This window comes from Staurois parvus, unplaced genomic scaffold (genome assembly GCF_062004578.1).
Source record: "Staurois parvus isolate SC_StPar_1 unplaced genomic scaffold, SC_StPar_1.0 ptg000029l, whole genome shotgun sequence".
NCBI classification, from domain to species: Eukaryota; Metazoa; Chordata; class Amphibia; order Anura; family Ranidae; genus Staurois; species Staurois parvus.
In genome coordinates this window covers 1,939,680-1,952,666 of record NW_028317825.1, presented here as the reverse complement: position 1 = coordinate 1,952,666, position 12,987 = coordinate 1,939,680, and the positions used below count along the sequence as shown (strand labels likewise).

The following is a 12,987-nucleotide window of genomic DNA, read 5'->3' as shown; positions in this document are numbered from 1 at the left end:
GAGCTGAGAACACAATCTATCACTTCCCCTGGAAAAAGCACCTCCTAGTGTACAACAAGCACATAGTTAGGCCCACACTTAACCCTTTGATCACCCTAGATGTTAACCCCTTACCAACCAGTGTCATTCGTACAGTTAATTAGTGTATATTTTTCACTGTATTAGTGTCACTGGTTCCCACAAAGTGTCAGTTAGTGTAAAAATGTCCGCCGCAATATCACAGTCCTGCTATATGTCGGTGATTGCGGCCATTACTAGTAAAAACTTTAAAAATTCCAGTATATGTACCATAGTTTGCAGACGCTATAACTTTTGCGCAAACTAATCAATATATACCTATTGGGATTTTTTTTAACAAAAATTTGTAGCAGAATACATTTTGGCCTAAATTTATGAAGAAATGTAATTTTTTTTTTTTTTAATTTTTTTTGGATGTTTTTTAGCAGAAAATAAAAAATCTATAAATTATTTTTTTTTTTAAATTGTAAGTCTTTACCGCAGGGGTGATCAAATACCACCAAAGGAAAGCACTACTTGTGGGGGACAAAAGGACATACATTTCATTTGTGTACAGCAGCACCGTATCACAAAAAATAGCCTGGTCAGGAAGGGGGGGTACATTTTCTGGAGGGCAAGTGGTCAATAATTATTATTATTATTATACAGTATTTATATAGCGCCAAAGGGTTTGCTCAGTGCTGTACAATAGCGAGGGGGACAGAACATGAGACAAGACAGAAACAATACAATACACGAAGGTTTCGAGGGCCCTGCTCTATCGAGCTTACAATCTAGGAGGGAGGGGAAAGGGGTACAGGAGGAAATGGCTGTGGGGGATGGAGTGGTGGGAGAAGTGGAGGAGGTCAGTTGTTAGGTGAAGGTGGGGTAGGCTTCCCTGAAGAGGTGGGTTTTCAGGGTGCGCCTGAAGGTGAGGAGGGTAGGTGACAGTCTGTTGGATTGGGGTAGGGAGTTCCAGAGGATGGGGGAAGTCCTGGAGAAATCCTGCAATCGGGCGTGGGAGGAGGAGATCAGGGAGCTAGAGAGTAGGAGGTCCTGTGAGGAGTGAAGGGCACGAGTAGGGTAGTATTTGGGTATCAGGTCGGTTAGGTATTTTGGGGCGGCGTTGTGAATGGCTTTGTAGGTCAGAGTTAGCAGTTTGAATTTGATGCGCTGGGCAATGGGGAGCCAGTGAAGGGATTGGCAGAGGGGGGAGGCAGATGTGGAGCGGTTGGTGAGGTGGATGAGTCTTGCCGCTGAGTTCAGAATAGACTGGAGCGGGGATAGCGTTTGTTTGGGTAGGCCAGTGAGAAGGGAGTTGCAGTAGTCCAGGCGTGAGATGATGAGGGAGTGTACGAGTTGTTTGGTGGTGTCTGGGGTGAGGAATGTACGTATCTTGGAGATGTTGCGGAGGTGGAGCCTGCATGATCTTGATAGTAATTGGACGTGAGGTAGGAAGGAAATAATAATAGACTTCACTGTGCTTCTAGGCATTGACAAAGTCTTTTTGATTTTTTTTTTTTTCTTTTTTGTATCCATCTCCTGCCTGTCCACAACTTCCTGGAGAATTTTTGACAGTGTCTTGCCACCCATAGTTGAATGTTTGCTTCATTTGCACTAAATGACCACAGTTGAGAGCCAAATACCTTTTTGTGCCACTGGGGAGGTGCTTAGCTGCACCTGATTGTGTTTACAAGTAATTTTTAAGGGGGGGGAGGGGTTCATCCTTTTTTCCAACTCAGTGATTCTGTTTTTTAATGAAAAAAATAAAACATTTTAATGTTGGTGTTCTATTTTTCACTTGGATGTTATAAGATGGCTGCAAAAAAACTGTCTTCATTTCAGGCTGCAAAGCAACAAAATGTGATTCTTTTTTTTTTTTTTTTAAAGGGGGGAGATTCTTTTCTATACCCACAGTATAGAGTGCCCCTTGTCCTCTGCAATGACTTTAAAATAAATAATTCTACTGCACTAGTTCACTTTATAGGCCACTTGTATTTTTAATACATGGTGATCATATTCTTCCTTTTCAATCTCCTTTTCTCAAGAGAGAATAATGCAGGCCATAGATGGGTCGAAAATTGGCCGATTTTTTTTTTTTTTTTTTTTTTTTTTTTTTTTTTTTTTTTTTTTTTTTTTTTTTTGGGCCGGAAAAAAAATCGGCTGATTTTGGGTTAATGGGTTAATTGGTCAGCCGTTTTTCTGGATTTTGTCCAATTTTTTTTTTTTTTGTTCGGTAAAGTTGGAAAAAAATCGTCTGATTTTGCCGATCGGACGATTTTCGCGGCAATGATGGGCAAATCGGCCGATCTTTTTACCGCTTAAAAAATCTGCACATGAGCCGTGACCAAGAAGAAAAAGAAGAAGAAGAGAGAAGAAGAATTCCAGTCCGCTATTATATTTGACATTAAAAAGTATTGCGGTTGCAACAATGTATCTATTTGTATCCAAAAAAAAAACCCATCTGTATCCGAAATGGATACAAATAGATACAATGTTGCAACCGCAATACTTTTTAATGTCAAATATAATAGCGGGGCTCTCTACAGGGACAGAAGTAATTAAATGCCGGCCTTAGACGGGAAGAAAATCGGCCGTTACTGTTGCTGGTAACTTCGGCCTATTGAACGACCGATTTTTCGTTTTTTTGTTAAAAAACTGTCCGGTTTTCTCCCCGCCTATGGCCTGCATAAGTTCAAGTCAGCTAATCTTCCCTCATAGCTGAGCTCCTCCATGCAGCTTATCAGTTTGGTTGACCTTCTCTGCACTTTCTCTAATTTTCCAATACCAATTTTTTGAATTGGTGCCCAAAACTGAAATTCCAGATGAGGTCTTACTAATGATTTGTACAGGGGCAGAATGATGCATCAGATCTCTCTCTGGAGAAAGGCTTTTGCTTGCTTTAAAAACTACACCTTGGCATTTCATACTATTATACAGTATATGATCTACCAGAACACCCAGATCCTTCTCCACCATTGACTCCCCCAGTTGTACTCCTCCTTATAGTATTAGAGGGTTGTTAGTTGTAGCTGAAAGTGTGGTGTTTTTTTGAACCTACAGAATGTTTTACATTTTTGCAGGCAGAAATCTTAGGGAAAACTAGATAAAGAAATGTAAGTTATCAGTTTGACATATTAGGGCCCATTTTGAAGGGGGCTCAAGCGCCATGTTTCCTGTTTAAACAAATGCAGTTGGAGGAGCAGTGTTCTCAACCTAGGAGATCTCTACAGAACAGAATCTCTCCACTTCTCATCTCCATAACACAGGGGGAGGTGTTCTTTAGGTATGATAAGACTGCTTGAGACCACATTGCACAGTCCACAGGACAGCACTGTATTTCTGTCAGTATCAACAGTATTTTTTTTATTTATTTTTTTAACTTCTCAAGCAGATGCACCAAAATACTTTCAATGGTATATGTAACCGGTTATAAATGAGCTAATAAGAAAAGGTCATTGTTAAAACAGTGGTAAACCCAAAGCCAAACGTGTTATATTGCAGCTTACCAATCATTAGATGTTGTGACTGCATTCATTTTATTTTTTTTTTTTACTGTGTTTTCACCTTATGATCTGTCCAGTAACACACCTGCTGTATTTCAGTGCCCCCACTCTGGCTGAAGGAGCAACAGAGACACATTTTGGACAGCAGCATTGTTAATTTGAGAAGAGGGGAGTGTTAGCAGATTTAGATACACTAACAAACTAAAGCCAAAATCCAGCTCATTTCTAATGAGTTACATGAAAAGTTATTTTCCTTTTGGGATAAAGGTTTTACATAAATGCTGCTCATTATAAGCAACCCTATCAGTGTTAAATGGTTTGCCTTATCCCCGTAAACTGATACATCTGGAAGAGAGCTTGTTCTTTTGAAAAACAACAGACTTACTGATCGGATCACCAGATTAAAATAAGAGAGAGCCTAAAAAAGGAAAACTAATGCAGGCATCACATCTAAGAACTGGTAACTGGCAATCCGATTCAGAGTTTTGATTCCAGTTGGTTACTTTGCAGCACATGAGTAAATTTTATTGGTGGGTGTTAGGAAATAATGACAGTATTGACAGTAAGAGTACATACGTCCATATGTACATACTGTTTATCCTGTTTGCACATGCTTTATGGTACTCATGTTAGTGTGATGTCTATTATGTCTTTCAGGTTTTGGCATTAGATGCACGTAATCATGGTAGTAGTCCTCACAGTGACGACATCACATACCACGCAATGAGTGCTGATGTGCGGCAGCTCCTGCAGCAACTTGACATACCTAGCTGTGTCTTAATAGGTCATAGCATGGGAGGAAAGACCGCCATGACCTTGGCACTGCAAGAAGTAAGCTGTGATTTGCCATTATTCTCATGTCTGTAGATTCTAGGGTATTGCTAGTAATAATAAATGACATAAATTGCATACTTTGATAATTGGTGCTCTGCTTTATTTCTACAATGACTTTGATCCTTCCTTTGCAATAAAGCTACTTCAAACAGCTATATTTAAAGTTTGCATCTAGTTCCGTGGTTTATGTTTGGTTTAAGTTACCTTAGGAGTTCAGTCATAATGACTTTATTCAACAAACAACTTTCTAAACATCCCCCCACATCCATTGCCTGTGTGCGCTCCCTGGGAGCGCGCAGTGCCACGATCTGTGCCCACTGTGTCTGGAACACGGATCAATGTACAGGACTTCTGTGTGAGGTCCCAATTCATGTGATCAGTGGTTGGCCAATCAGTAATCACATGAACAGTAGTAAACAAGATGTCACTTCCTGACATCATTGTTTACTACTTGTGAAATCTGTGAATAATCACAGAGGTCACATCCTATAAGGCTATTCACAACAGCCTTGTACCATGTGACAAGCTGTGACTAATCCCAGCTCTCACAGTAGTCCTCAGTGGCTGCAGGAATGCAGCCAGAGAGAAAGAGAAAAAAAAAAAAATCTTTATAACCCCCCACAAGTAGTACAGAGTCACTAAGGTGACACTGTACTGCTAGGGTGACAGTATGTTAAAATAAAAATCCATAAATAATATCAAAAATAAATAAAAATGTAAAAAAAATGTTGAAAGGTTATTTATTTATTTATTTTTTTTTATAAACTTATTTGGGTTATTTATTTATTTTTTTTTAGCTGAATACGTTTTGGCCAAGATTTATGAAGAAAGATTATATATCTGCAACATTTTATAAGAAAAACTTTTTTGTTTTCTTTTTCATTTATATAGCAAGAAAATAAAAATCCCAGTGGTGAATAAATACCACCAAAAGTAAGTTTTATCTGTCTCAAAAAATGCTAAACATTTCATTTGGGAACAGTGTGCATGACTGCACAATTGTCATTCAAAGTATGACAGCGCTGAAAGCTGAATATTGGCCTGGACTGGAAAGGGGTGAAAGTGTCTGGACTTGAAGTGGTTAAACAAGCATTTCAAATTCTTCAAAAGACATGACTAACAAGAACTAATAATTTATTGCACTCATTTCTTTACAGTAAATGAATACTTTACACTTAAAGGCATTTAAAAAAAAAAAAACAGAGCAGCCCCAATCCTCCTCTTTTCAGGTCCCCTGCTGGTTCTCCAGGCCCATCCGTCCTGCCTAGTGCCCCCATAGCAAGAAGCTTGCTATGGGAGTACCCAAGCAGACTCACTCCTGAGCCGCTGCTCTGCATGTCCATTAACACCCAGAGCTGTGGCTCGACCCCACCCTCTCTCTCCCCATTGGCTCACTGGCTGTGATTGATAGCCAATGGCTCCCGCTTATGTCTCAGCCAATGAAGAGGGAGAGTCCCGGAGAGCCGAGGCTCTTGTACACATAGCTGGATCACAGTGGAGCTCAGGTAAGTATTAGGTGGAAGGTTAAAAAAAAAAACTTGAGCCTTTACAACCACTTTAATGTTTGAGGCTAAGGTATACCTTTTTACTTTTAGTACAATTATTCTTTAAAGCGCAGTTTAACCCAAAAGTGCAAGCTCCGCTGGTCTGCCTCCTTCGCCCCCCCCCCCCCCACTGCCTTATTTGGCACCTTTTGTGGGGGAGCGGGTACCCACTCCCACTTCTGGCTCAGTTCGCTGCAGCGAACTGTGCCGGATGTTCGGCCCCCTCCTTCCTCCCGCAGTCTCCTAGGAATTTTCACAGGTCCCAGAAGACTGCTGGACCAATCCGGATGTACAGTGTGACTCGTATATGCACAGTGGGCACCTGGCTGTGAAGGCCCAAGCTGTCAGTCTGGTGCCCACAGTTGAGATGCCGGCACCTTGGAGAGAAGGGATGGCACAGGTGAGTTAATCCTAGGACTCTGGGACAGGTAAGTCTGTGTTTATTAATAGTCAGCAGCTACAGGTTTTTGTAGCTGATGACTTTTAATAAACACAAAAACATCTGGAACTCCACTTTACATGCATTCCCCACCTCTCATAGCAAGGAGGATTAGCTGAGAAGGAAGGGGCCTGCATGAAAAGGAAACTGTACTAAAAGTACATTATGGGATCCTTGAATGTCACATGATTTAAGTCTGTATATGATTAAAGTATATAATGATTCTGTGAATATTTTTTATGTATTATGATCAGGACCAAAAAATAGCTTTACAAAGCTCAATAACCCCAACTAGAACGAGTCAGAATAGTGACAATTCCACATTACACCACCTCCCTCTGTACTGTACCGCTGTGTGTGTAAATGTAATTTTTCAGAACAGAAATTTTTAACAGAAATAAAACCGTGAAAGTATAGCATTTGACCTGAAACCATTATAGTTTCCCTTTTAAGATCCTATGATTGCCATGTTATTGTTGGTCAACTGAAATTACATAACAGGAGCCTTCTTTCTCACATTACTGCTGTGGTGTGTAGAGGAATGGAGAGCGATGATGTGCTGCAATTGACTTTTTTTAAACATAAGTCTGTTAGCACTATTTAGTGTATATATTTACCCCATAAAGAAGAAGACCCCTTCTGAATGAACTGGCAGTAGTTTCATACTGTATTTTCAGTAGTCATATAGGCAAATGTTAAAATTGATCTAAACCCAATCACTAAAATGTCATATAAGCTTTAACAAGTTAATGTTATCTCATTATTAGTTCAGCTACTTTAATTATGCAGCTTTTATTAAAATACCTGGTGATTCTGCTATGAATGTATTTGTTCAGGCAATTCCTGTTATAGCGTGAAAGTTGTTTTCCAGTTGCAGTTCTACATTACTACTATGTCACATTTGCTGTAGGTGGAGAGTACAAGCAGCCATGCTAACACACATTGCGTGGACATGGTCCACTGTTGTCAATATCAGGAAGCTGGTCCAGAGCAATGATGTGCAACAGATACTGGAATGAGTACATGTAGACAGGAAATAGCTGGAAGAGATCCTAGGACTGAGATGGAAAAATGGTGAAAACTGTGTTTTATGAAAATGCATGCCAATTGTTCAATACACAGTGCTTTAGCAAACTAAGTGTTATCCAGAGTTATATTTATTTTAACTCACAGCTAAGTAAACAAAGGGCTGCAGCACATTTTGGGGAGAAAATGCTGCATCAAACCAGAAAATACTACACAAGCATGTGAATTTAAATGACTGATATTTAGGAGGAATTTAGTCTAGGAAGTAGATGTTAAACTTTGGATGATGTCTAAACAAAGAAGGTGTCGTCGTTCTGATGAAAAAAACACTTGCAAGTATCAGGCCTCATGCAAACAGAGTGTTTGTTTAGCCTCTCTGAATGCCAGAACTCCTAGCAAGAGAAAAACTGCTTAACACTGTAAAAGCCATGTACAGCACACACATTTTAGACTAGTCAAGCATTTGAGCTGTAATGAATTCTATTGCACAGAATATTAATTTATTCTGGCCACAGGAAAACAAAAACACTGAAATGCTAGAGGCATTAAGAGTTTGTTCTGCTTTTCAGCCACTCTCCAGAATGTACCCTTTTTTTTTTCCTTTTTTTTTTTTTACCAGCCTGTAGGGCTGTTGGTAGTTATGAAATTATATGTATGTCTAATCATTGTTTCTATTCTTTTCTATGCCTCAGCCACAATTAGTGGAGCGCTTGGTATCAGTGGACATTAGTCCTTCTCCCACAACCCCCCAGTCTGGTTTCCCACAGTTTATTAAAGCTATGCAGAATATACATTTGGAAGGGAATATGCCAAGGTCAACAGCCCGGACGCTGGCAGAGAAGCAGCTTAGTGCCATTGTACAGGTAGGGGGTTGTTCTCTCCTTATTTTATCCTTAATTCTACTCATGGATAAATGACTCTAGCATTACATACTGTAGAAAATAAATACTTTATACATGCTAAAGCCTTGCAAACTAATTTGATAGTGTTTCCAAAGTGTATTTTTTTTTTGTAGACTGTAAAACAACAGTACATTTTCAAATAATACTTACAGCAAAAACAAGGCACTTTTGAAAAGTACACTACAGACAAGTATATTAATGTAAGAAAGAGAAGAAATAGAAAAGAGTAGATTGCAAGTACATGAAATATGTAAATGATAAGGTAGGTTAAATTATGCTTCTGTCAACAGTATATGCCAGTCAGCTTTCACTGGGAATGTTGCCAATCATGCAATAAATGTCTATAGTCCCTCCATGACCCCCATTTTTTATCAAATAAGTGCATCTTATTCAGTAGGGTATAATGAATTCATTCCATGAGCATTACAGCATCAATTCTGTGTAAAACAGAGGCCAAGGGTACAGCATTGGACCTCCAATGTAAGGCAATAGACCATAAAGTGGCAATACATATAGTATGTATCAATCTCATAATGGCATCAGAGACCCCCGGGATATGAGCCCCCAATAGACAGGTCTGTATAGACAATCGTACCGGGGTACCCGCCAGTGAGGTAGCCACCTCAGATATCTTGCACCAAATCAAAGATATGGTTGGGCAATCCCAAAATATATGAACCAAAGTACCTGTGAGGCCACAGCCCCGGAAACATAAAGGGGATGTTTGTGGGAACAATACATGTAGTCTTGATGAAGTACAATACCATCTGGTCAAAACCTTAAGGGCCGTCTCACAAACAGAAAGAGATCTAGAACACTTACATATGTTATCCACCATGGAATCCCAATCCTCATCTAAAAAAGTGATACCACTATCCTCCTCCCATTTTTGTCTGTATAAAGGGGGTGTTTGAAAAAGACAGATCAAAGATTGTTGATAAAGATCAAAAATAAGACCCCTACCCCTGGGAGAGTCACGGCTGATACTTTCAAAAAAGGAAATCGGAGAGGATGGTATAAGGCCAAAATGTGATTTAAAAAAGTGTCTAATCTGTCAGTAACGATGGTACTCACGAAGAGGAACATCAAAAAACACGTGCAGCATATCAAAGGTAATATAAGATCCTCCTCTTTGGAAATCAGATAATCTGATAAAGGAACGGTCATACCACCAGCGAAACGTTTGAGGGGAAGAAAAAGCTGCAACAAAAGTAGGGTCAGCAAAAAATGAGACACCTGGGGGAATATGAGAGACTAGATTCAATTTATATTTGGACCAAAGTGTCAGTGAATGGGTCACTATGGAGTTATGGAAAGTAAGCGATCGAGGGGAGATCTTGGACCACAAAATACCCGGTAAATAGAATGGGCGTATAGACTGAGATTCAAACTTGATCCATGGGGTCTGAGAGTTAATAGTTGCCCATTGTGATGGTTTCGTAAAACGAGCCCAGAGGTAATATTGCCAAAAATTGGGAAGACCGAGACCTCCCGTCCGTTGCGAGCGGTACAAAATGGATGAAGCAAAACGTGGACGCTTATTACCCCAGATAAAATTGTTAATAGTCCGTTGAAAGTGGTCCAAAAACGTTTTCGAGACCGGAATTGGAAGTGCTCTAAAAAGATAAAGTAGTTTAGGCAAAATATTTATTTTAACCGCCGTGACTCTACCCAGAAAGGAAATCTGGTAACCATGCCAAATCTTCAATAGAGTAGAGAGACGTGATACACATGGTGGATAATTAGCAGTAAACATATCCGAGTATCTGGGAGTTAGATTAATACCTAAACAGGATATCCGATCCATGACCCAATGAAATGGAAAAGAACTACGGAGAGATGCACTTAGGGAATCAGGAACATTAACAGGCACAATCACTGATTTGGTATAATTAACAGTAAGACTAGTGTCTTCCGCTTTAATCTGAAAGGTAGGCATGGGTATATGTCATAAGACAAACCTAGGAAGAAAGAGTCCAACAAGCCACTGGAAGCGTGTCCATCCACCAAGGCACAGTTTATGCATTTCGAGGATAAGGCCCTCTTCCTCAGAGTTATGTTTAGTATACAAATATATGTTTTTAACCAAATGAAAAATCTAGAATGTATAAAACGGTTGTACAGAGTTATACATTTTCCAAGTTTTAATTTGTACTTGTATTTGTGCAGGAAGCAGCAGTCCGTCAGTTTCTCCTGACAAACCTGGTACAAGAAAATGAGAGTTTCAAGTGGAGAGTGAATCTGGAGGCGATAGCAAACCATCTTCAAGATCTGTTAGATTTCCCAGAGTTCCATGATCCTTATCCTGGGCCCACACTTTTCCTGGGAGGGGCAAACTCCCCTTATATAAGGTGAGAGACTCAGCGGTTTTACAAATTAATTTGCCTCCCTTTTTATAACCTTGTATAACAGAACAACTCATTTTGTGCCTGCAGTAAAAAAGGAAAAAGGATGCAAATTTAGACCTTTAAACAAAATCACAGTGAACATTTCTACAGTGCAGCTTGTTCTTACAAAAAATCTCAGGAAATATAAGTAAAATAAAGAGCCGATTGATGAAAAACAGAGAATTTTCCTATAACCTCTGATCTTTCCCAATAGAGGACACAGAGCTTCTATCTGATTTCTCATTTTAGAATCTGCATGCTCTAGTTTTTTATTTTTTGAAGGACAGAATCATCTAAACTACTAGTTTTAAACCACCTGTCTGTGGCCCTCTGCTGGGCCGCAGCCTCCTTCCTCCCAGGCCTCCAGCCAGCTGCTGATCTTCTGACCCTCCACAGTGTCTCCCAGCTCCCATAGTGGCCCTCGGTGCCCCTCAACCACACACAGTGAGCCCCCCCAACCTCCCAAAGTGTCCTCCAGTCCCCTGCAGAGCCTTCAGTGCCTCTTGTCCCTGCAGAGCATTTGTCTCCCAGGGTGCCCTTGGAAATCCCCCAGTTTAGACAGGGAATCATTGAGAATGCTAGACATCTTTTCAGCCCTCCAGTATTTCAACACATATATTTTGCATTTTATTGACTATTGGGGAAGGTTTTGGAAGAATTTACTGGGACCCTGTCCCAAGTTTGAGAAGCACTGATCTAAATGATCATTTGAGCATGAGGCTGGTGTTGCAATAGATATGGCGTTTTTTTCTTTTTTCTCTTTCTGACTCTGCTGAAAGATGGGTAGAAATAACACTTTTTCCTTTTTTTTTTTAATGTGGTACGCTAATTACAAATGTGTTACCTGTAGTAACAAATCAGAATCCATTTTGTAACAGTATGACTTCAGTAACAAGAATGGTTACTGGTTTCTCTGAGTTACAGCCCTTCACATTACATGCTTCTTACACTTTGTTCATCTTTCTAAATATACTGCATGCGAGCAGAAGGTGCAGGTACGATCACGTTCATATATGTGACTGCGTTCTTCCAGGATTGGGAAGGGTGCATGCCCGCCCCCTGCCGACCCAAGCTGTCATTGGACACAGCACAAGTTTGGCAGATGAGTTCAGCTAATTATTTTGCCTGAAGTCAGCTGACTGGCTGTGTCCAGTCACACAGAGTTCTGTGCTTACAAAAACACAGAACTTTGTGTACAGGGAACAGCGAACTGGCCTTTCTTCTCCCTGCACAGCAGGAAGAAAAAAACAGTCAGATAGTAAAGTAAAAGCAGCACACATTACACATTGTTAGGCACACAGTTAACCCCTTACCAGCCCTTGTCATTAGTATAGTGACCATGTACAGTATTAGCACTGATCACTGTATTAGTGTTACTATTGATGTCCGTGTCAGTCCGCTAACGCCATATTGATCACCACATTATCACAGTTTCACTTTGTCACCGATCACCGCTATGACTAGTATATCATCAAAGCTGCATAAATTGCAGTATAGATTTTGTAGTTTGCAGGTCCTATAACTTTCTCACAAGCCAATTAATATACACTTATTGAAATTTTTTTTTGTTTGTTACCAAAGACATGTAGCAGAATACATTTTGTCCTAAATATATCAAGAAACTTGATTTACTTTTTCTATTGGACATGTTTTAAAACGGAAAGTAGAAAAAAAAAAAAAAAAAAAAAAATATATATATATATATATATATATATATATATATATATATACAGTTCTGTTCAAAATAATAGCAGTCAGACATCACTAACCTGATCAATCACTGTTTTTGGTAGAAATGATATTTCTACATGGCAAATAATTTACTAGCAGGTGTAGTAGAGTAATAGAAATCCAACAGACCCAACAGTCATGATATGCATGCTGCTGATTCTGTGTAATTGAATCACTCATTGAAAGGGGCATGTTCAAAATAATAGCAGTGTGGAGTTCTATTAGTGAGGTCATTCATTCTTTGACAAACAGGTGGCAATTATTGCCCTTATTTAAGGAAGGAAGGCAGCAAATGTTGTACATGCTGGTTACAGTGCATTTCTCTCTGAAATTCTGAGGAAAATGGGTCATTCCAGACATTGTTCAGAACAGCGTACCTTGATTAAAAAGTTGATTGGAGAGGGGAAAACATAAAGAAGTGCAGAAAATGATAGGCTGCTCAGCTAAAATGATCGCAAATGCTTTAAAATGGCAACCAAAAAACCTGACAGATGTGGAAGAAAGCGAAAAACTACCATTTGAATGGATAGAAGAATAGCCAAAATAGCAAGGACTCAGCCAACAATCAGCTCCAGGAAGATCAAAGACGGTCTAAAGTTACCTGTGAGTACTGTTACAATT

The 12,987-nt window shown here is 39.7% G+C and overlaps 1 protein-coding gene across 4 annotated transcripts in view; it reads left to right on the top strand.

The window, feature by feature from the left end:
- ABHD11 (abhydrolase domain containing 11) overlaps positions 1–12,987 on the top strand; it is a 32,835-nt gene that overhangs the window by 17,627 nt on the left and 2,221 nt on the right. For all 4 annotated transcript variants that reach the window (XM_089657152.1, XM_089657179.1, XM_089657169.1 and 1 more), the window contains 3 exons: positions 4,161–4,334; positions 8,039–8,209; positions 10,418–10,599. In XM_089657152.1, coding sequence (XP_089513278.1) covers positions 4,161–4,334; positions 8,039–8,209; positions 10,418–10,599 — 527 coding nt within the window. The remainder of the gene's footprint in view (positions 1–4,160; positions 4,335–8,038; positions 8,210–10,417; positions 10,600–12,987) is intronic.